General features: G+C 51.9%; 1 protein-coding gene across 5 annotated transcripts in view; it reads left to right on the forward strand.

Moving 5' to 3' along the window:
- The window catches only part of CASZ1 (castor zinc finger 1), a 242,534-nt gene that overhangs the window by 208,198 nt on the left and 14,041 nt on the right, over positions 1-20,295 (forward strand). For all 5 annotated transcript variants that reach the window (XM_074218472.1, XM_074218474.1, XM_074218473.1 and 2 more), the window contains 9 exons: positions 2,027-2,191; positions 5,511-5,683; positions 6,436-7,274; positions 11,177-11,336; positions 11,904-11,967; positions 13,358-13,512; positions 15,133-15,255; positions 17,137-17,499; positions 19,296-19,494. In XM_074218472.1, the coding sequence (XP_074074573.1) occupies positions 2,027-2,191; positions 5,511-5,683; positions 6,436-7,274; positions 11,177-11,336; positions 11,904-11,967; positions 13,358-13,512; positions 15,133-15,255; positions 17,137-17,499; positions 19,296-19,494 (2,241 nt within the window). The remainder of the gene's footprint in view (positions 1-2,026; positions 2,192-5,510; positions 5,684-6,435; positions 7,275-11,176; positions 11,337-11,903; positions 11,968-13,357; positions 13,513-15,132; positions 15,256-17,136; positions 17,500-19,295; positions 19,495-20,295) is intronic.

Below are 20,295 nucleotides of genomic sequence, written 5' to 3' on the forward strand. Positions count from 1 at the left end.
ATAGAAATAACCTACCAGCCCCAAACTGTGCTTACATTAGCTTGTTCCTGTGTTTACACCTATCTACCATTTAATGGCCCAGAGAACATTGAAACAATATCATTCCAGTTGTGGTTGGTGAGGGAGGGGAGGAAGCATATCTTCTGTTTTTACTCTTGGCCCTGATTCTTCAGACAGTTACCATCATGTTGCTTCCTTGCTTCCCCATCCCCAGTCCCTTTCCAGTGGACCTGTGCATCCAGCTGGGGCAACAGGGAGCCCCTGGAGGTAGTGATGAGAGGTCAGCCTTTCCCAAGTATATTCAGATATACTTCCATGGGTCAGCACAGGGCCTCCTCTTCCCAGATCAGATTAGATCAGATCACAAGATTGGAGCCCCTCATCCTGGCAACTCTCATTTGTGTCTTTGGGCAAATCATCCATAGGAGAATTCTACATTCGTCTCCCCAGCCACCTGGCATGCTTGCTTAGTAGATTGATTCTCTCAGTAATGATGAGTAAGAAATATCGGGGGTGCCCTTGGGACAACCCTGGGGGCCAAGGGGAGTCTACCCTTCACTAGCTACTATTATTGCTAATAATAACAAAAATAATCCTGAAGCTCTTTTCAACAAATCTGTAGAGGATGAGCTTACAGACTAATACTTTTATTCAGTTGCAAAAAGCTCATTTCTCCTCCTGAATAATAAATAGTCCAAAATGAAACACTGGGCCTGGAATCCCAAAGACCTGAGTTCAGACTTTTTTGTTTGTTTGTTTGTTTGTTTTAGTTTTTGCAAGGCAATGGGTTAAGTGACTTGCCCAAGGCCCCACAGCTAGGTAATTTTTGTCTGAAATCACCTTTGAACTCAGGTCTTCCTGAATCTAGGGCTGGTGCTCTATCCACTGCACCACCTAGCTGCCCCCTGAGTTCAGATGTTTATAAAAGACCCTGAGCAAGTCATTTAACCTCTGTCTGCCTCAGTTTCCTCAACTGTAAAATGGGGGTAATAAGGATATCTTCCTCACTGGGTTGTTGTAAGGATCAAAATGAGATAAGTGAGGTTTGTAAAGTGCTTTGGAAATCTTTTTCAATATTTTATAAATACTAGTTATTGTTATTATTATTATTATTATTATTCAAATTGCACAAACCACTTCACCCTGTGTGCCTCAGTTTCCTCATCTGTAAAATGAACTGGAGAAGGAAATGACCAACCACTCCAGCATCTTTGCCAAAAAAAAACCCAAATGGAATCACAAAGAGACTAACACAGGGGTTAAGTAGCTAAGTGACACAGTGGACAGAGCACCAGCCTTGGAGTCAGGAGGACCTGAGTTCAAATGTGACCTAGACACTTAATAATTACCTAGCTGTGTGGCCTTGGGCAAATTATTTAATCCCATTGCCTTGCAAAACAAAACAAAACAAAAAAGAGTCTAACACTACTGAAAAGTGAAAATCCAACAGCATCATTTAACTGTTAGCTATTATTATCATTAAAGTGTTACACAAATACTAGCTATTATGATTAAAGCATTATATAATTCTAGATGTAAAAGAATAAAGTTAGAACAGTCATTTATCCCAGGACCATTTCTACCTGAAACTGATGATGATGATGATGGCTGCTATTTATATGGCAATTTTAGGGTTAGGAAAGCACTAATCAATCCCCATCATAGGCTCATAGGACCCTAGTGCTGGAAAGGACCCCAGAGGTCATCTGGCCTATCCCCCTCACTTTGTGGATGAGGAAACTGGGGCTTACATAACTGAAGTGACTTTGGATCCTAGAATTGGAGCTGAAGGAATCTCAGGCCTTTGAGTTTAATGTGCTCATTTGACAGATGAGGAAACTGAGTCCTGGAGAGTTGAAGGGACTCGTCTAAGGTCACCCAGCTAATTAGAGGTAGGATCTGAACTCAGGTCTTTGGGTCCGTCCCCCCCCCAAGCCCCATTGCCAGGGAGGCCGGTGGCTTCCTCTGGCCAGGCAAGACCCAGCTTTGGAGTTCACCCCGCATCCTGGCCCCTTCTTTCCGGCAGAGATTCACCAGTAAGCAGGATGTGATCCGCCACTACAACATGCATAAGAAGAGAGACAACTCCCTGCAGCACGGCTTCATGCGCTTCAGTCCCCTGGATGACTGCAGCGTCTACTACCATGGCTGCCACCTCAACGGCAAGAGCACCCACTACCACTGCATGCAGGTAAGGGGGTCCCACCCCTGGACCCCCCTTCTTGTCTCTGCCTCTGCCTCTGCCTCACTGGCTCTGACTCTGCCTGGTTTGGGTGTGTGGTCGAGCCTCCAAGCAGAATGGAAGCTCCCTGAGGGCAGGCATGGGCATTAGTTTCTGCCAACCTGGATAGGTCCTGGGAGAATGGGGAGAGGGGTTCTAGAGCATGAAGACCTTACCTTAGGTGGCAAGGATGGTCAAGTTAGAGCTGGAAGAAACCTCAGAGGTCATCCAGTCTAAGCCCCCCCCCAATTACAGATGAGGGAACCGAGGCCTAGAAAGGGGAAAAGACTTGTTTAAGGTCGCACACTGGTAAGTGGCACTGTCTCCCTGACTTGAGTAGCCTGCGGATAGACCCAACCAGAGCCACCCTGCCTGTTTCCTGGCTTGGCCATTCCTCAGCCTGCAGCCAGCTCTGCCCTCTGTTAACTCTTAGGGCATCATCTCCCTGCCCACCAGGGGCTGGGGCAGAGGCTACAGGCCTCCAAGCCTCCACTGCTGGGCACCTGCACTCCCGAGTTTCCATGGAGCAGTCACCACCACTCTAGAAACTGAGAGATCGTTTCTATAAGCCATTATGCTTTTTCCACTTTTTACATGTGGGGAAACTGAGGTTCAGAGCAGCCCAGGGACCCGGCCCAGGGTCACATACTAGTGAGTGGCAGAGGGCATTCTGACTCCACCAGTCTCTTGGAGAAGGGCTAATGGGCCTCCCCAAGGCCCTTGGTGGCTCCTTCTCCCCTGGGCCCAAGGTCTCCTAGCCCAGCTGTTCCTGGACAGGTGTGGGGCTGAGAGCCGGGGTGCTCCCGGGAGCTGTTGCCCGGCAGCGGCAGCAGCCTTTGGCCGGCCCGGGTGGGGCCTTCCCCATGCCCTTACTTGGTGTGGATGAAATTCAGTTAGCTGTTTATATAGACGGACATTTTTCAGGCTTTAACACCAAGAGCAATGTTGCAAATAATTCCTGAGGAGTTTTTGTTTAATTCTTTGTTTTAATGCCTTTCCGAGTCTGGGCTTTTTCAAGGTGTCAGATCCAAAGAGAGCTCCTTTTGCCTGCAAATAGCGGCAGAATCTTTGTTCTTTTTTTTTTTCTTTTCTGGGTATTTGTCAGGGGGGTTGTTATGGCCTGCTTCAGTCAACCTGGGCTCAGCAGAGGGGGGCTCGGCTGTCCAGACTCTGAGATGGTGCAGACACTGGCATGACCCAAGTCTTGAGGGCGATTTCAAATTCCACTAGTTTTTGACTCAATATGGCAAGGTTTGCCCATCTTACCCAGGCTGGTGGGAGGAGGGCCCTAAGCCTTAGGGGAGGCCAGAACCTCCCACCAGCCCTGCTTCTAGCCTCCTCATGACAGCCCCAGGGGTATGTGCAGCCCAGGCCCACCACCTGAGGGCTCCTCCCACCACCACAGGTGGGTTTCTTGTTCTGAGATTGGCAAGTGGGCAATGGGGGGGGGATTATAGGACTCCCTGAGCTGGGTGCCAACAGCTCTCCCCAGGTGAGACATGAGCATGGAGTCATTCTCAAGACTACACCTACTCCCCAATGTCCCTAGATTTATGTATGCAGAGAGCTTTGACTAGAGTTAGAAGACACAGGTTACCTTCCATGTGCCTTTGGGTGAGTCCTTGATTTCCTCAATGAAAGGACTTTTTAAAATTCCTTCTACTTCCAGTCTACGATCCTCAAAATGGGTCACCCAGTGTTCAATGGTGATTTTCCCCTCGGCTCTTTTGGGGCGTTGCTTCCTGAGCAGTGGTCGGAAGGTCATCTTCCTTCTCTGAGCCTCCTTTTATAAACTAAAAGGGTTGGACTCAGGTTCCCCTTCCTACCATCTTAAGTTCTCTGATTGGAATGGGATTTTTACTTTAATGGCCCTAAATAGAGGAAGATGGAAGCCAGGGGGCACAGATTCCCAAGAAGTCCTGGAAGGAAGATGGGAAGCCTGCCTTCTGTACTCCCGGGAGGCTTCGAGGCCCCCAGTCTTGCCTTTTGGGGTCTGCCACACCCAGGGGAATGTGTGATCAATCAGAGCCTTCCAAAACCAGGAACAAGAACCTGAAGGATTCTCCTTCTCCAAATCTAAAAGAAAATGGTGGTCAGAGTGCATGGATGCTCTCCAAGCCAGAGGTTGTAACTAGGGCAGCACAGCTAGGACTTTTGCTTAAGGGGTTTGGATTTCAAGGGTGCCCATAGTGTTTGTAGGCCCAGAAACAACAAAGCCCCTAATTAATAAGAAGAGTTAGTTAAAAGAGGAAACTAGGAGACACTTGACATCCTGCTTCCCCACCCCCACCTGGCAGCAGCCCCACACCATTGACTCCAGGGTCTTGGTCTCCCCTCATGGCATGCTAGGGAGAATGTGGATTGATTTCTTTGCTCCTGTTCTCTCCATTCTCCAATTCACGCTCTTTGTGGCTGATTGCCTGATATTCCCAAAGCCCACCGATCATGCCACTTACCTGCTCTAGTAATGTCAATAAGCCTGCCTCTGGAAGAAGTGGAGGCTCCCTTGGTTAGGATCAAAGGTTAGACAGAGCTGGGCTTCATCTCCCTCTCTGGGTGGATTTCTGTCTCCCACCAGCACCCCATGTTCTACTCACACGGGCCACCAAGGCTATTCTCGTCCATGACTCTCCAATCTCTGAGTCAGTGCACAGACTTTTTTTTGCCAAGAATGCTCCCCTTTCTCACCCTCCTTGGAGTTCCATCCCTTTAATGTAGTGTCTGGTGTATTGTAGCTGATTAATGCATATCGATAGATTATTGATTATTGAGTGATGTCCTTCAAAACTCCAATCAAGCACTGCTTCCTCCACAAGGCCTTTTCAGATTTCCCCCCGTTTTTAGTGCCACCCTCCCAACTGCCTCCTACATAGGCTGTGGCTCCCACGTAGAGCCTCCCAGCATTCTTTTGTATTCTTTTATTTTTTGGTATTTGTTCACCTGCACCTTTCCAGTCTTCTGACATTTGACTCCCCTTCACACTGTCTACACTGCGGCCACACTGGGCACTTCGTCCTCTCACATCTCCCAACTCACATCTCACCTTTGTGTTGGCTGTCCCTCTTGCTTGGAAAGCCCTTGCTCCTTACCTCCTGCTTCCCTGGCTTCCTTCAAGATCCAACTCAAAACCCACCTTCTGCAGGCATCCTTTCCCATCTCCCCTCTTTGCTAGACCCTCCCCTCTAAGAGGACCTTCCATCTGCTCAGTCTCTATCTTGCCCATGGCGCCATGCTGGTTTCCCCAGGCCTCCCATGCTTCTGATCCCCGATGGTCTTCTTCCCGGGACAGGTGGGCTGCAACAAGGTCTACACGAGCACCTCAGACGTCATGACCCACGAGAACTTCCACAAAAAGAACACTCAGCTCATCAATGATGGCTTCCAGCGCTTCCGGGCCACTGAGGACTGCGGCACTGTGGACTGCCAGTTTTATGGGCAGAAAACCACTCACTTCCATTGCAGGTGAGAAGGAGGGGCATGGTGGGGGTGGGCAGCATTGGAGCTGTGAATGGTCTGTCTTGACCCAGGGAGGACCAAGGGATCAGGCTGGTTCCCTGGGCATCACCCACAGCCTCACCCCTCTTAGGCATTGCCTACTTCCCTTCCTAACCTCCTGGAGCTCCCCCAGGGCCTCACCCCTTCTTAAGGACCCCTGAACCTCTTAACCTCCTGGAGCTCCCCAGAAAATCACCCAGGACCTAACCCCCCCCACTAGTTCCCCTCTTAATCCTGCAGAGCTCTCCCGGGCATTGCCCAGGGCCTCACCCAATCCTAAACTCTGCCTGGTCCTCCTAACATTCTGGAGCTCCCTGGGCATCCCCCAAGGTCTCTCCCATCTTAGATACCCCTGGTTCTCCTCTTAACTTACCAGAGTTCTCCCAGGGCTTCATCCATCTTAAGCAATGCCTGGTCCCCCCCCCCCCAGAGCTCCCCAGGCATCGCCAGTCTTAAGTATCCCTAGTTCTCCTCCTTAATCTCCCAGAGCTACTAGGGCCTTACCTCCTTAGTCACCCCAGTCCACCTAACCTCCCAGCCCCTCCAGGCTCCTCCAGGGCCTCACTCCCCTAGACACCCCTGGTCCTCCTAACCTCCAGGCTCCCCCGAGACCTCACTCCCTTAGACACCCCTAGTCTTCCTACCTCCCAGCCCCCCCCCCCAGGCTACCCCCGACCTGGTCCTCTGCAACCTCCTTGACTAGCTGGTCCCCCCCCCAGGCGCCCCGGGTGCACATTCACCTTCAAGAACAAGTGTGACATTGAGAAGCACAAGAGCTACCACATCAAGGATGATGCCTATGCCAAGGACGGCTTCAAGAAGTTCTACAAGTATGAGGAGTGCAAGTATGAAGGCTGCGTGTACAGCAAGGCCACCAACCACTTCCACTGCATCCGCGCGGGCTGCGGCTTCACCTTCACGTCCACCAGCCAGATGACCTCACACAAACGCAAGCACGAGCGCCGCCACATCCGCTCGTCAGGCGTGCTGGGGCTGCCCGCCTCGCTCCTGGGCGCCAAGGACAACGAGCAGGAGGAATCCAGCAATGACGACCTCATCGACTTCTCGGCCATGAGCAGCAAGAATTCCAGCCTCAGCGCCTCACCCACCAGCCAGCAGTCCTCCGCCTCCCTGGCAGCGCCCGGTGATGCCCAGCCACCCGCTGCCACAGCCAAGCCGCCCAACAGCAAGATGTCTGGCCTACTGGCCCAGGCGCTGCCCGGCAGCATCCCACTGGCCCTGGCACTCTCCAACTCGGGCATGCCGGCCGCGGGCTCCTTCTTCCCCATCCTACCTGGACGGGTTGGCACCCCAATGCCTGTGAGCGCTACCAGCCTGATGGGCACTGTGTCCTCCGGGGCTGGCGCGGCCGGAGCTCCAGACACCCCCACCCCAGCCAGCTCAGGGCCCGGGGACTCCATCCCAGCCGCCTCCACGTCCTCCCCGGCACCCGCAGCCTCCATCATGGAGAGGATCTCAGCCAGCAAGGGTCTCATCTCCCCCATGATGGCCAGGCTGGCAGCCGCTGCCCTCAAGCCTTCAACGACTTTTGAAGCAGGTGAGTAGGTGCAGGGAGCCCCGTGACTCTGGCGGCCAGGACTGGTTCCTTCCAGACTCTCCTTCCTGTGGGATCCCAGGCAGGCATCCCGGATTCCTGGTCCACTTTCCTGGGCCTCAGTTTCCCCCTGTAAAATGAGAGAGTGGGGCTAGAGGCCAGCAGAAATGCCTTTTACCTTAATAAATGTTGATGGATGTCAGAGTCAGGGCTAAGAGCCCATGAACCCAGGAAGAATCTAGAAGAGTTAGTCCTCCAGGGTCTGACTGAAGGACTGTGGGCCTGGGGTGGGTGGGGAGTCTATATCTGCCTTCCATTGGCCTCCCTCCCTGCCCCTCTCCAAGGAGCCAGGCCTTCCTCATCCTCCTCCTCCTCCTCCTCTCTGGTTCACTTTTCTCCCCAGCTCACTCATTCCTTGATTCAAAGGGCAGTTCTTCAATGTGCCCATCCTTGCCCGGACGGGTCAGCCTAGAATTGGTGCCATCCCCACCCTGTGCCCTCAGAGTTATTGTTCTCCTAACCTTTTCCCTACACCCTAGCCCCTCATTCCCTCCTAATGTTCCCAGGACCCCTTCAGAACAGTTCAGTCTGTCCCCAGGTCAAGCCACCCCCTTCCCAGAGACCACCCACAAGGTTACCACAGGCCTTAAGGCCTTTCCACCAGGCTGCTCCATGTGGATGGCCTAGACAGAGAGGCAGGGGAAGACAGTGGGAAGAATGCTGCTTGGGAGTCAAGAGTCCTGGATCCAATCCAGCCCTATCACTTACTGGCCTGAGGGGCAGCCTCCCAGGGCCTCAGTTTATCTTTAAAATTATGGAATTCAAGTCTATGCTCCATCCTTTGAACACATAGTTATTGGAAAGGTAGGATCAGGGACCTGACCTGGAGTGGGGTTGGGGTGGGTCCTAGAAGGGTGAGGGGGTCCTGGGAGCAGCATTGGCTCTTTCCCTAAAAACTTTCTCCTTTCTCCAAGGATTCTTTTCCTGGAGATTTCCCAATTTAGGGGAGATACCAGGTCCCCTTAGTTTATAGCCTGCCCTCAGGGAGATTCCTATTAGAATAAATGTAAACGAACATTCCGTGGCTGGGCTTCCCCACGGTTTAATCCTGGCTCCCAACACAAATATTAGAAGAAAATGAGGAAGGAAGGAAGAGAGAGAAAGGCCGCCTCGAAGCTAGAGCCTAGGACCCCATCCCCCTTTATCCCTGGGTGAGGAACCTGAAGACAGTGAGGTATCGAGGTTCTGTTAAAAAGGGAAAGAAGTTCGGTATTAGAGGAAAGGCGGTGGTTTCAGACAGAACTGGGGAGCAAGATGTCCTCTCTTCCTTCTTCCCTGGGGATCACCCCCAATATGATGAGAGGGGAGAAGATCTGGAAAGGCACCTGTGGGAAGGTCAGGATTTCATTTGATTGGCTTTTTTTCCCAGATATCTGTATTTGGTGCGGGGAGGGGGGGAGCCAATGGAGTCAATTGACTTACCCAAGCTCAAACAGCTAGTTTAAGTATAAGTGTCTGAATCCAGATTTGAATTCAGATCCTCCTGACTCCAGGACTGCAGGCCCTAAGCTACTCCCACCCCTCTGTATAATTTGAGATCCAAATCTATGATTTCATTACTATGTGGAAATTCCTTCCACCCTGAATCTAAGAGCTGAAGATACTGAATTTAATGGATGAGAAAACCTTTATTAAGCACTTGCTGTGTGCCAGACTCTGGTTGAGGAGACAGAGCGCTCCCAGAGACAAGGCTGTTCCTGCTTCCAGGTAGCTCACATTCTACTAAGAAGGGATCAGGGGCCAAGGAGGGGAGTTTTTGGGGGGAGTCACTGAGGAATGTCAGTGACTTGCCCAAGGTCACACAGCTCGTACATAGGTCTCAAAGCCAGGACTTCCACCCAAGTCTTCTTGGTGCCAAGACCAGCTCTCTTTCCTCTGTTTTCCTCCTGTTTCCCCCATGGATTTGGCCTGTCTTTTCTGCTTGAGGTCTGCTCTCCCTCTCCTTCCCCCTCTGTCCTTCTGTATTGCCCTCTTTCCTTCCATTCAGAGAGGAGAGGAGATCCTGCTGAGTTGATCCTGGTACCCAGGTGACCACTGCCCTCCAGAAAGGTAGACCCTCCCCCACCTCCCCCAGACCTGGGCGTGCGGAGGTCCCGGGGTGAGGGAGGCCCTTCCCTCCTCTACTAGGCCACTCAGTCCATCCAAGCCAACACGTCCTTATTATGCACCTGCTGGTGTGAATCACTATTCTAAAGAAGAGATGGGAAGGGGGGTGCAAAAAGAAAAGGAAAACCAGCCCCCATCCCCGAGAACTCAAACCTTCCCTTCCCTTCTGTCATCCTGCCCTGGCCTGTCTTTGGGATCTGGGCTTGGATCTTCTCCTGGCTTCAGACAGGGTGGATCACTCATCCATAGTTTTGTCTTTTTTTTAAACAAGGCGATGGGATTAAGTGACTTGCCCAAGGTCACAGAGCTTGGTAATTATTGTGTCTGAGGATCTGAAGGCAGGTCCTCCTGACTCCAGGGCTTGGTGCTCTCTCCACTGCGCCACCTAGCCGCCCCAGATCACTCATCCAAAGTGGCCAGAAACCAAACCCAGAAGACCCCGGGTTCAGATCCTCCCTTGGATACTGCACTTAGCTGTGTGACCTTGATGGAGTCTCTCTCTAGGCCTCAGTCTCCATCCCTATACATTGAAGGGCTTAGACTAGATGGGGGTCCCAGGTCTCCACTGACACCCCCCAGCTCTTCCTCTCAAATGGGGGCCTATGGGCTGGAACCCCTGCAGCTGTTTGGGCCCAGGCCCTCCCCTGAGCCAAACACCCCAACTTTCCAACCCTCGGTTTCATTAGTTAAAAGGAAAAGAAAAAAAAAAGAAAGGAAGAAACCCTCTCCTTTCACCCAAATAGAAAGGTCACCGAGGGAACCATTTTCCTTTATTTTTTAATAAAATGCCACTAGCTGTCTGTGAACAGCGAGCCCGTCAGCTGTAGCGCCTCGGGGTAAATTAATATTTTAGTCACTTGGGGATTGTGGGAAGAAGCTCAGTGGACAGGTTTCTGTCAGCAACTTTTCTCTCCTCCCTTCTTTTCTTCTCTCTCCTTTGTTAGCCTCCTCCTCCCCCCTCCGTGGCCCCTCTCGGGGGGCCCCCCAAGTCAGTCTTGGGGCCCGTGGGTCCTCCCCCTCCGGCCGCCTCCCACCAGGCCGCGGCCTCCTGCACCCCCCTCGCCCGGGCAGCCGATGGGAGAGAGAGGTCACGCAGTTTGAACCGTTCTGATTGGCTGTCAGATTCGATAGCCCTGACACAGCAGATGTTCCTCCTGGGCATGCTCAGTGGGAGCCGAGCCCGGTCACCACAGCAACGGGGAGCTGGGGATGGGGAAGGGGGCTCGCCTCCCGGTCTCGATGTACCACTCTGACTCAACGTGAAGGGAGACTTTAATAAAGGCTCAGGAGACAGCCCCGCCAATTCCTTGTGACAGTTGGTGGAGAAAATGAAGTGGGGGGCTCCCCCCACTGGGGCCCAGCCTCCCCATGCCTTCTCCTCCAGGAGCCCCCTGAGCCCAGACAACTTTTGACATAATTTTGCAATAATTATCACTTGAAGAATTGCCGAGCTATAGGAGAGTCACAAGTAATCACGTCAGAGGGGGAGAAACGCTGACCAGCAGCAGGGGCTCCTGGCCGGCCTACTATCTGGCCATCCGTCCGGCCATCCCTCCCGTCCCCCCTCCAGGGCTGATGGCAGCAGAGAGGGTGGGGAGCCCTCTCAGGCTGATCCCCCCCAGCAAGTGCCCCCTCCTCATCGCCCTCTGGCTATTTGCTTGGCCTCGGCCATTCAGTGGGTACCTTATCTCTCCATACCTTGGTCCTCTAACCCTGTGTGTCTCCCCTCTCCACCACAGGGAATGGGCAGCAGCAGCAACAGCAGCAGATCCCCCCTGGACGGTTCCCCCCAACCCAGGTGAAGCAGGACCCTGTGGAGAACCCCTCGACCTCCTCCTCCTCAGGCTCCCAGGAGACCCTGCAGGACCGCAGTCTGGACCTCAGCGTGAAGGAACACAGGTGGGCTGGGACCCTCCTCAGAGAGCATCCTTAGAAAGCCCCCAGCCCGCTTTTATTGTCCACCATCTCCCTAGGATGTTCAACCACCTTCCCCAACCACCCCCCAAGTCACCAACCAAAGGCCTTGTAAGATGGCCAAGTAAGTTAGCTCTTCTAGAAAACAAGGAGCTTGGATCCCTCCAGTCCTAAGTGACTTCTAAGGAGACGCAATCCAGTTCTGTAAAACGAGGGGCTTGGATCCCTCCAGGACTAAATGACTTCTGAGGAGACACAATCCAGTTCTTCTGTAAAATGGGGGCCTTGGACCTTTCCAGTCCTAAGTGACTTCTGAGGAGACACAATCTGGGCTACCACATAGTCGTGGTTAGACAGAAGTAGCTGAAGAGGGGCCCGGACAAAGCTGCCTGTGACTTCTCCAGGAAGCCCTGGGCTTGTCAGGGGGTGGCATCCCTTCCTCCCCTGCCAGATGCATTAGACACTGGGGAAGGAGCCCAGAGGGGAATTAATCTCTGGGTTCCCAGTCCCCATACACATCTTAACTGAAGCCCATTGGTTTGTGTGTTCCAGCAATGAATCAAATGGCCACGCTCTCGCAGCAAATTCATCTCTTTTATCCTCGCTTATGAATAAGGTAAGGACCATCCATCACACGCCTTCCATCCCCCCACCCAGAGAAATTAAAGCTGGGTGAGGAGGGGGGGGAGAATGTGTTTGTTTTTTAATGTTTTGCCTCTAATAAGATGAGTTTGTACCATTTAAATTTTGAGACCATTTTTCATCGGGTATAATTTCAAAGCCACTGCTTACAAATTAATTTAATGAACTGGCTGAAGAAATATATCCCAGCTTCTGACACCTTTTTTCCCCCCCTTCCCTTCAGATGGAGGGCTCCAAAAGCTTTTCCCTAGTCTTCCAACTTCTTTCTTTATCAGTTATTAATGTTATTTATTCATTTTATGTATTTTTGTTTGTTGTTTTGTGAGGTTTCTAAGTGGGGGGGGCTGGAGATCAAAGTGGGAGCAAAGCATCAATTTTCACTTTTCGGGGTGTGAGTAATGGTGTCGGGATGCCTCCTGGGTAGGACACTCTGGAATATTTATTTTAAATAATGCAGGGTCTTTTTAAATTATACATCACCTCAAATATATTTCCCCCCCCTTTTTACATGATAAATTTGACTCTGGCGAGATTAATTTGGTTACTGTACACAACCGCATTAGCCAGCCGAGCCGCTGGCGGGCCTGGGCCGCGTGTTATCATCTGGCTGTGTGATGGGTACTAGAGGTTTGTCCTTCTGGTGTCCCTGAAGCTCCCTCTCCTCATCCCCAGCACCGGAAGGCCCAGGGATGTCCACAGGGTCTGGCGCCTTTCTCTGGATTTCCCTCTTCTCTGCTTCTCCCTTCGTTGGCCAGCCGGTCCCCCACTTTTTGCTTCCTCTGTCGGCTTCCCCCTCTGAGCCTCCCAGCTTTGAGTGGGTCAAACCTTTGCCCCCACCACCACCATTTTCCCCATCCCCTCCCTTCCTCCTCATTACAAGCTTGTCTTCAGCTCCCCCCGCGAGGCTCACTTCCCTCCCTCTTCACTCATCTTTTGTGTGACTTCTCTTGGAAAAGAATTCGTAGGGGTTCCCCCTCCACCAGTCTCCCCCTCCTCCTTCTCTTGTGTTTCTTTTGAAAACCTTCTGGCAGGAAAATAGCCAGGGAGCCGACAAGTCTGGGGAAGACGGGCTGGAGTCAGAGCCTGGACTTGAGTGATGGCTCCTAACGGCGAGGGGGCTGATGGGGAAGGACCACTGAGGGGGGGCTTTTGAATATCCAGAGATATCCACAGAATATCCAGGGTTGAACCAGCCAGCATCCATTCAGGAAGGAGGAGAAGGGTTCCCTCCTCCCCAATCCCACTCTGGCTTGGTTCTTATCCCCAAACAAAAGCTAGGCCCAGGAGAGACTCCCGGAAGCACCCCATGGCCCTCTGTGTCCTTGGTCTGCCCCTCTCCTACCCTGTTGCCATCTCCTTTGCAGATGTCCCAAGGCAACCCCAGTCTGGGAAGCCTACTGAGCATCAAGACAGAGGCCGAAGGTGGCCCCACTGGAGAGCCCTCACCCTACCTGGGAAAGGCTGTGAAGAGCCTGGTTCAAGAGAAGCTGTCTGAGCCCTGGAAGGCCTATCTGCGCAGGTATAGGGGAGAGCAGGAGGCCTACCTGTACAAGTATGGAGGGAGGGAGGCCTACCTGCTCAGGTGTAGGGGGAGAGGAAGAGGCCTACCTGTAGGGAGAGGAGGAGGCCCACCTGTGCATGTATAGGGGGAGGAGAGAAAAACAACAGAGGTGAAGCCATGGATCCACAGAGCAGACTCCCTAACAAAAGTAGTGAAAAGCAGCTTCAGGATGCAGCAAGTGGAGGTCAAAGCCGCTTGGCGCCATTTCCTACAGTGCACCAGCCTCGAGTAGGCGGGGACCTTGCAGCTGGGCTGATAGAGAGCAACGTGACCTGAATTCAAATGCTGACACAACACGTACCATCGGGTGGCCAGGCACTCCCCCTCTGACTCTGCCTCAGTTTCCTCATCTGTAAAATGAAGGCATCTCTTCCACAGAATAGTACCGAGATAATATATGTAAAGCCTTAAAGCCTCATATAGTAACAGCTATTATTATTGCTGCTGCTATTGTTAGGCCTTGAGCCAGGGCCCTCTGGAAAAGCAAAGGAAGGCAGTGCTCCTGGGGTATCAGAAGGGAAAAGGAACAAGTATCCGGAACAACCCAACACCTGGTCCCAGCCCTGTCTGTCTTCCTTTCTCCCAGTATAGCAACACTGGTTTGGGAAACTACCTGTTCAGTTCCAAAAGCATTTATAGAGTTCCTTCTGTATACTAAGCATTGTGTTAGACACTGACATAACAAAACCAAGGCAAAATGATCCAGTGCCAGTGTTCTGCCCTAAGAGCAAGGGGAAGAGGGAAGTGTGTGTGCCTGTGTGTGTATGCCCTGTATGACCTCCATATGTATACATGATAGAGATATGTTTATTTAAATAGTGAGAACATACACACAGCTATTGGTATGTGTGCACATATCCACACACACTTACACTATGTTGTTTGTGTGTATGCATTGTGTTGCACACATCTAGACACGTGCCTTCCTATGGGTATGCATGTGTGCACATGTGTGTTCATGGATGCATGTGTTCAAACGTCTGTAGTGCACACACATCCTCCTGACTTCAGTCACCTTGGTAAGCCCCTTGCAATGGGATCCTCTTAATCCTCTCAACAACCCAGTGAGGGAGATGCTGTTATTGACCCTATATTACAAATGAGGAAATTGAGGCAGGCAGAGGAGAAGTGACTTGCACACTACTAGGAAGCATCAGTGGCTGGATTTGAACTCGGGTCTTCCTGACACTAGGCTGGTGCTCTGTCTGCTCTTCTATCTAGCTAGAAAGACAGCTGCAAGGATTAGTCCAAGGAAAGTGGTCCCTGAGTGGGCTTGAGCTATCTGTATTCTCATTCATTAGTAAAGAAACAAGCATCTATTGAGCACCCATTGTATGCAAGACTGCATTCAGGGTACCAGAGATCCCAAGGGAATAGTGCCACACCTAGCCTCTAGTATCTCTCCTCCAGTGACACAGAGGACTTGGCCTCTCTGTGGCCAGGAGACTACACTGATGGAGGGCCTCTTCCTACCAGGAGTCCCAGTCTTGGGGGGGGGGGACCCTGGAGGCCAGGATGGCCTCCATCTGGGGTCTCGGGCAGCGTCGGGCTCTAACCTCAGGTCTCCTTGTCTGGCAGGTTTGGCACCAAGGATTTCTGTGATGCTCAGTGTGACTTCTTGCACAAAGTTCACTTCCACTGCGTGGTAGAAGAGTGTGGCGCCCTCTTCAGCACCCTGGACGGGGCCATCAAGCACGCCAAGTGAGTGTAGAGCCCCTGGGGACCCTCGAGTCCTGGCGGGGGGACCCTCTCTTTCCCTTCCACCCCCAAATCCTTGTAAAAGGGAGAGAATCACCCAGGTCACCCATCAAAAAGAATTTTGAATGTTTTGTGTCCCCCCAAAAGGCAGCCCATGCATGGTGCAGTTTCCCATCTATTTGCCCCCCCCCCTTCCTCATCTGCTTGAGAATGAGTGAGGTGTTGTCATCAGAATCCCCCGGCCTTGAGAGGAGTAGAGAGCATCCTCTGGCAGAGGCCGGCCCAGCCTCTTCTCTCCGCTCCGTATGAATCCCCAAACTCTGGCTTTGCCAAGAAGCTCAGTGTCTGTATCAGACTAATGGGGAAAGGGGGAGCCAAGCTGGTAACGTTGTTTTTAGACTCCTGCAAGTACTACCACAAAATGGTCCATCTGAGGCAGCAGATGGGGCCTGCCTAAGCTTGATTTCGAGCTTCAGATACTGTGAAAATAATATTTTACTTCTATTTACCGACTTAAATGAAATTCATTTCTAAATTTGTTGAAGTTTTTTTTAAATTTCAGCAATGCTATTTTATCAACTTATTGAACTTATTGGATAATTTTTGCTTTCAATAAACAATAATATTGATAAAATTGCAATTAAATTTCTATTTTTTTCAATGCAACCTTCATTTTGGAATTTACTTCCTTCTGGCCTTCTCTACTCCAATAGTCACTCTTCTAACTGAATATAAAAAAAGGAAAAGGAAGGCAAAAGCTGTTGAGGAAAACTGAGTCCTACATCAGCTGGGTCTGATAGTGTACGCAGTGCTCCGCATCCATAGTTTCCCACTTCAGTACTGAAGGGAGGCCTATCACAGTGGGGAGGACAACCTTAGTCATTGTATTTATGGACAATTTTTTTAACATCAAAAATAAAAATGTCTTCATTGACTTTTAAACCCTGAATCAAACCATCATGTCAGCCTTGGGGAGGGTCCAGTTCCCTAGTTTGCCAATGGCAAATTTGAATTTATCCAGTCAGTTTGGAGCTTTTATTCATCACAATCTGCTTAACCTCCAGAACACAGTGACCCTAAAGGGCTGCAACCTCTCTGCCTCAGAATACCTTCTGCCCCCAAGACAGGGAAAGGACCTCTCTCTGAAGAAGACCCCCTGCCACCACCCCCCCAATGTCTAATCAGTCCCAGACCTAAATCTAAGAAAAAGTCCAAGAACAGGGTCTTCTGCCCTCTAATTAGGTGGCGTGAATAGGGCTCAGGGTTGGAGTCAGGAAGGCCTGCTTTCCCATTTTTTTCAATCTCCTACTGGCTATATAATCTGAGGCACCCTTCACCTCCCCTCTCTCAGCCTTAGTTTCCTCATCTGTAAATGGGGCTAATAGAAGCTCCTGTTTCTGAGAGGGTTTTGAAGATCTAATGATCTGTAAAGGTTTTTTGCAGTCCTTAAAATGGTGAAGATGATTATAGTTTGACCAGTGACAACCCAGAAAAACCACATGGCCCTCTAGTACCAGGAGCTGGGGCAGGGAGAGAACAGCAGAGGGACCCTTCCTCTTTGTCCTTCTGCTAGGACTCCGTGACTGCCAGGGGGTGACGGTCTTAGTGGAGGAGCAGAGATTGGGGTGCAGAGGGGTTGGCCGGGCCTCACAGGCCCACTCCTGGAGGAGAAGCAGAGCTCCAGGGCCAAAGCAGAAAGAGGCCTGGGTGGGGTCAGCATCCACGATCCAGTAGTGTTTGATTGTGGTCCAGGTGGGACTCCTGTCTGTGCCTCAGTTTCCTCTTCTGTCTAATCCCAAGAGCTCCAGTCCAGACCACTGTAGCTTTACACCCCCTCTCCAGACCCCAACCTTCTCACCTGAGCAGCTCCTTCTCCCTTTATAGTTTCCACTTCCGAACAGAGGGAGGAGCAGTAAAGGGAAACACGGAAGCTTCGTTCCCAAACACGGCCGCCACTGAGACCAAGCCTTCCCTGGCCCCATCTTCGCCCCCAGCACCTTCCGTCACTACAGCAGGGGTGGCAGCGGCAGCAACTGCTTCTGGCCTGGAGGTGCCCGCTGCTAGCCCGGCCACCGTGCCATCTGCCCCGACCCTTCTGGCCTGGAAGCAGCTGGCTTCCACCATCCCCCAGATGCCTCCACTCCCATCTTCGGTGCCAGGGATGGCCGCCTCCTCGCCCTTGGCCACGACTTCTCTAGAAAACGCCAAGCCCCAAGTCAAACCCGGATTCCTCCAGTTCCAGGAGAAGTGAGTCCCTCAGATGAGCGGGGAGGGGTAGCCAGGTGGTCCCGGTCCCCCCGAGACCCCCAAGGTTTCCTCTTCAGACAAGCAGGGCCCTATCTGTGCTGGGGCTTTGGCATGGGCTAGTCGGTCAAGGTCGTTCCCTTGCAAAGATGCTGCTGCTAACACCTTTACCTCCTCTTTTGCTTCCCATCGGAAGCAGGACTCCTGCGCCAGGGTCATTTGGTGGAGGTGGCTTAGGCCGCCCCATCCTCATGCTCGCCGCTCCCCCGACGGCTGCCCGGCCTGGCTGGGGAATGGTCATAGTGCCTTGGACAGATGTGGGCTGGAAGCAGCCGGGACCCAAGGGATTACTGAGGGGCGACAGCCTCCACCCAGCCGGGAGGATTTCACATCCCCCTGGTAGAAACCTCTCCCTCCCTGGGCCACATTTTCCTTATCTAGCATGGGGTGATGAACTAGAACTAGGCCTCCAGGGTCCCTTCCAGCCCTAGAAAATTGCGAGCCTCTACTGCTCCAGCCCATGTGGCCCCTTGAAGCCCCAGGGAGTTGGTTTCCCCAACAGCCAAACTTTCTTGGGGGGGGGGAAGGGGCCCTGTCACCTCTTTCCTTGCAGGCTCCTTCCACAGGTTGGCTCAGGGCTTTGGGGGAGGGGAGGGGAGGGAAGTGGGGGCGGGGGAGGGTCCCTCTTCCTGGGGCAGTGGTGGCGGCAAGAATGGTGAATGTATTTGAATCTCTGCACCACAGCTTCCTGTTCTCAATAAAACTAATAAATTGGAAGTAAACACACACCACCTGCGTTAAAGCTGTCCTCCCTCTCTGAGAGCCCCCTGGAGTTGGGTCTATAGCAAGGAACTAGGGCCCCCCCTTCCACCCTGCAATAGTCTCCCAGTCTTGGATGGCATTCCTACCCACTCGACTGTCTTCTCAGAAGCCAGGAGCACACTGGGAAGAGCTCTAGACTTGGGACCCAAGTTCAAATCTTGGTTTTCCCCATTTCTCTACCTCTCTGGACCTCAGTTTCCTCATCCATAGAATGAAGGAGTTTCAAGTGACCTCTGAGGTGCTCTCTAGGTCTCTTATCTAGGACGCACGAGAAAACCTCTATCAGAAGAGAAAGCGGGGACCTCCCTGGATTTCACCACTTATTACACCCCACACTCCCCGACCTCAGAACTCGCCCTTGTATGGGACTCAGCCACTTGAGGAGTGTCTCTTCCCAAGATGACAAGATGGTGGCACAAGAAGGCAGGGGAGGATGGGTGCAAGGCCCCCCCAACCCAAGAGAATCACAGGAGGCAGGGTTGCACTGGGGAGGGGGGTACATAAGGTGGTGGGACCATCCTTGGGGACGGACATCAACAAATGAACCTTTTGGGGGGAGGGTCCAGAAGCAAATGGACACTTCCCAGGGCCCTGGAGGGGCCCCTACCCATCCAACTGTCCTCAGACAGTCAGATGTAGGGCATTGCCCACACTGTGCCAACCAGATCCTCAGTGGCACCCTGCCAAGGATTGTTGGGGTCTAGTCCTGATTGCAACTGTCCTATCTCTAACCCAAGGTGTGGTCCATGGAGGCTCAGTGTCCCAGCATGCAATGCTCTGGGCACCCTTGGGTGTGTTCAGGCCACACTCGAGTCTTGATAGAGCCAGGCATGCCAGGACATGGAGCTGGCACCTCCCTGGGAGGCAGGAGGGTGGCCCTCTCCTCCGGCTGGGAAGCCAGCCTCGGGAACCCCAAAGAGCTTGGGGGTGGAGCCCCAAGGACGGCGGTGACCCTGTGGGTTGTCACTCTGTTCCAGTGACCCCTGCCTCGCGAATGACTGCAAATACGCCAACAAGTTCCACTTCCACTGTCTCTTCGGAAACTGCAAGTACGTCTGTAAGACCTCCGGCAAGGCCGAATCGCACTGCCTGGACCACATCAACCCCAGCAACAACCTGGTGAATGTGCGAGACCAGTTTGCTTACTATTCACTGCAGTGTCTCTGTCCAAACCAGGTAAGAACACTGGTCAAGGAGTCGGGTGGCATCCCCAGACTCCTGCCTGAAGGCAGATGTCGGGGCCCAATATGGGGCAGCCTAGTGAAGAGCAGGGGGAAATGAAAGCAACAGGTCAAGCCAAGTTAGCGTGCATTTATTGAACACCTGCTGTGTGCAAGGCCCTAATGAAAAAGAAGAAACTCCCACCTTCAAGAAACATATAATCTACATGGGAAGTGACTCAGGGAGACAGCTTATAGCCTGGGAGTTCTTGACTTGGGGTCTATGAACTTTTTTGTATGTTTTTTTTATATTTTGATAACTACTGTATTTTAATATATTTTCTTTGTTATCCTGTGCATTTCATTTTTTGCATTTAAATGTATGATTTTTTTTCATTTTATGCTTTAAATATGTGATTATAGATTTCATCAGATGCCAAGGGCGTGGGTCCAAGACCCAAAAAAGGCTAAGAACTCCTGAGAAAGACATAGGAGTAAAAACAAGATAATTTGAGGAGAGAAAGAGAATTGTCAAGCAGGGGTGGGGCAGAGAGGGGCTTCCTGTAGGAAGTAGCCCCAAGCTGAGATTTGAAGGTAGCTGGGAATTCACAGTGAGGGAGAGCCTTCCAGGTATGTGCCGGCCTTCGGCAGCAAATGTATTTTCTTCCCAAAGGAAGATGTCGGAGGATCCTTTTCTTACTTTTGACTAAAATGGGGTCTGGGATACTAGAGGGGAAGAGATAATCAGTGGCCATCTAAGTCAAGTCCTCTCCCCCTTCATTGACTACTATGAGTCAGAGTCTCTGGGCTCACTCAC

Source organism: Macrotis lagotis, chromosome 1 (assembly GCF_037893015.1).
Source record: "Macrotis lagotis isolate mMagLag1 chromosome 1, bilby.v1.9.chrom.fasta, whole genome shotgun sequence".
Taxonomy (NCBI): domain Eukaryota; kingdom Metazoa; phylum Chordata; class Mammalia; order Peramelemorphia; family Peramelidae; genus Macrotis; species Macrotis lagotis.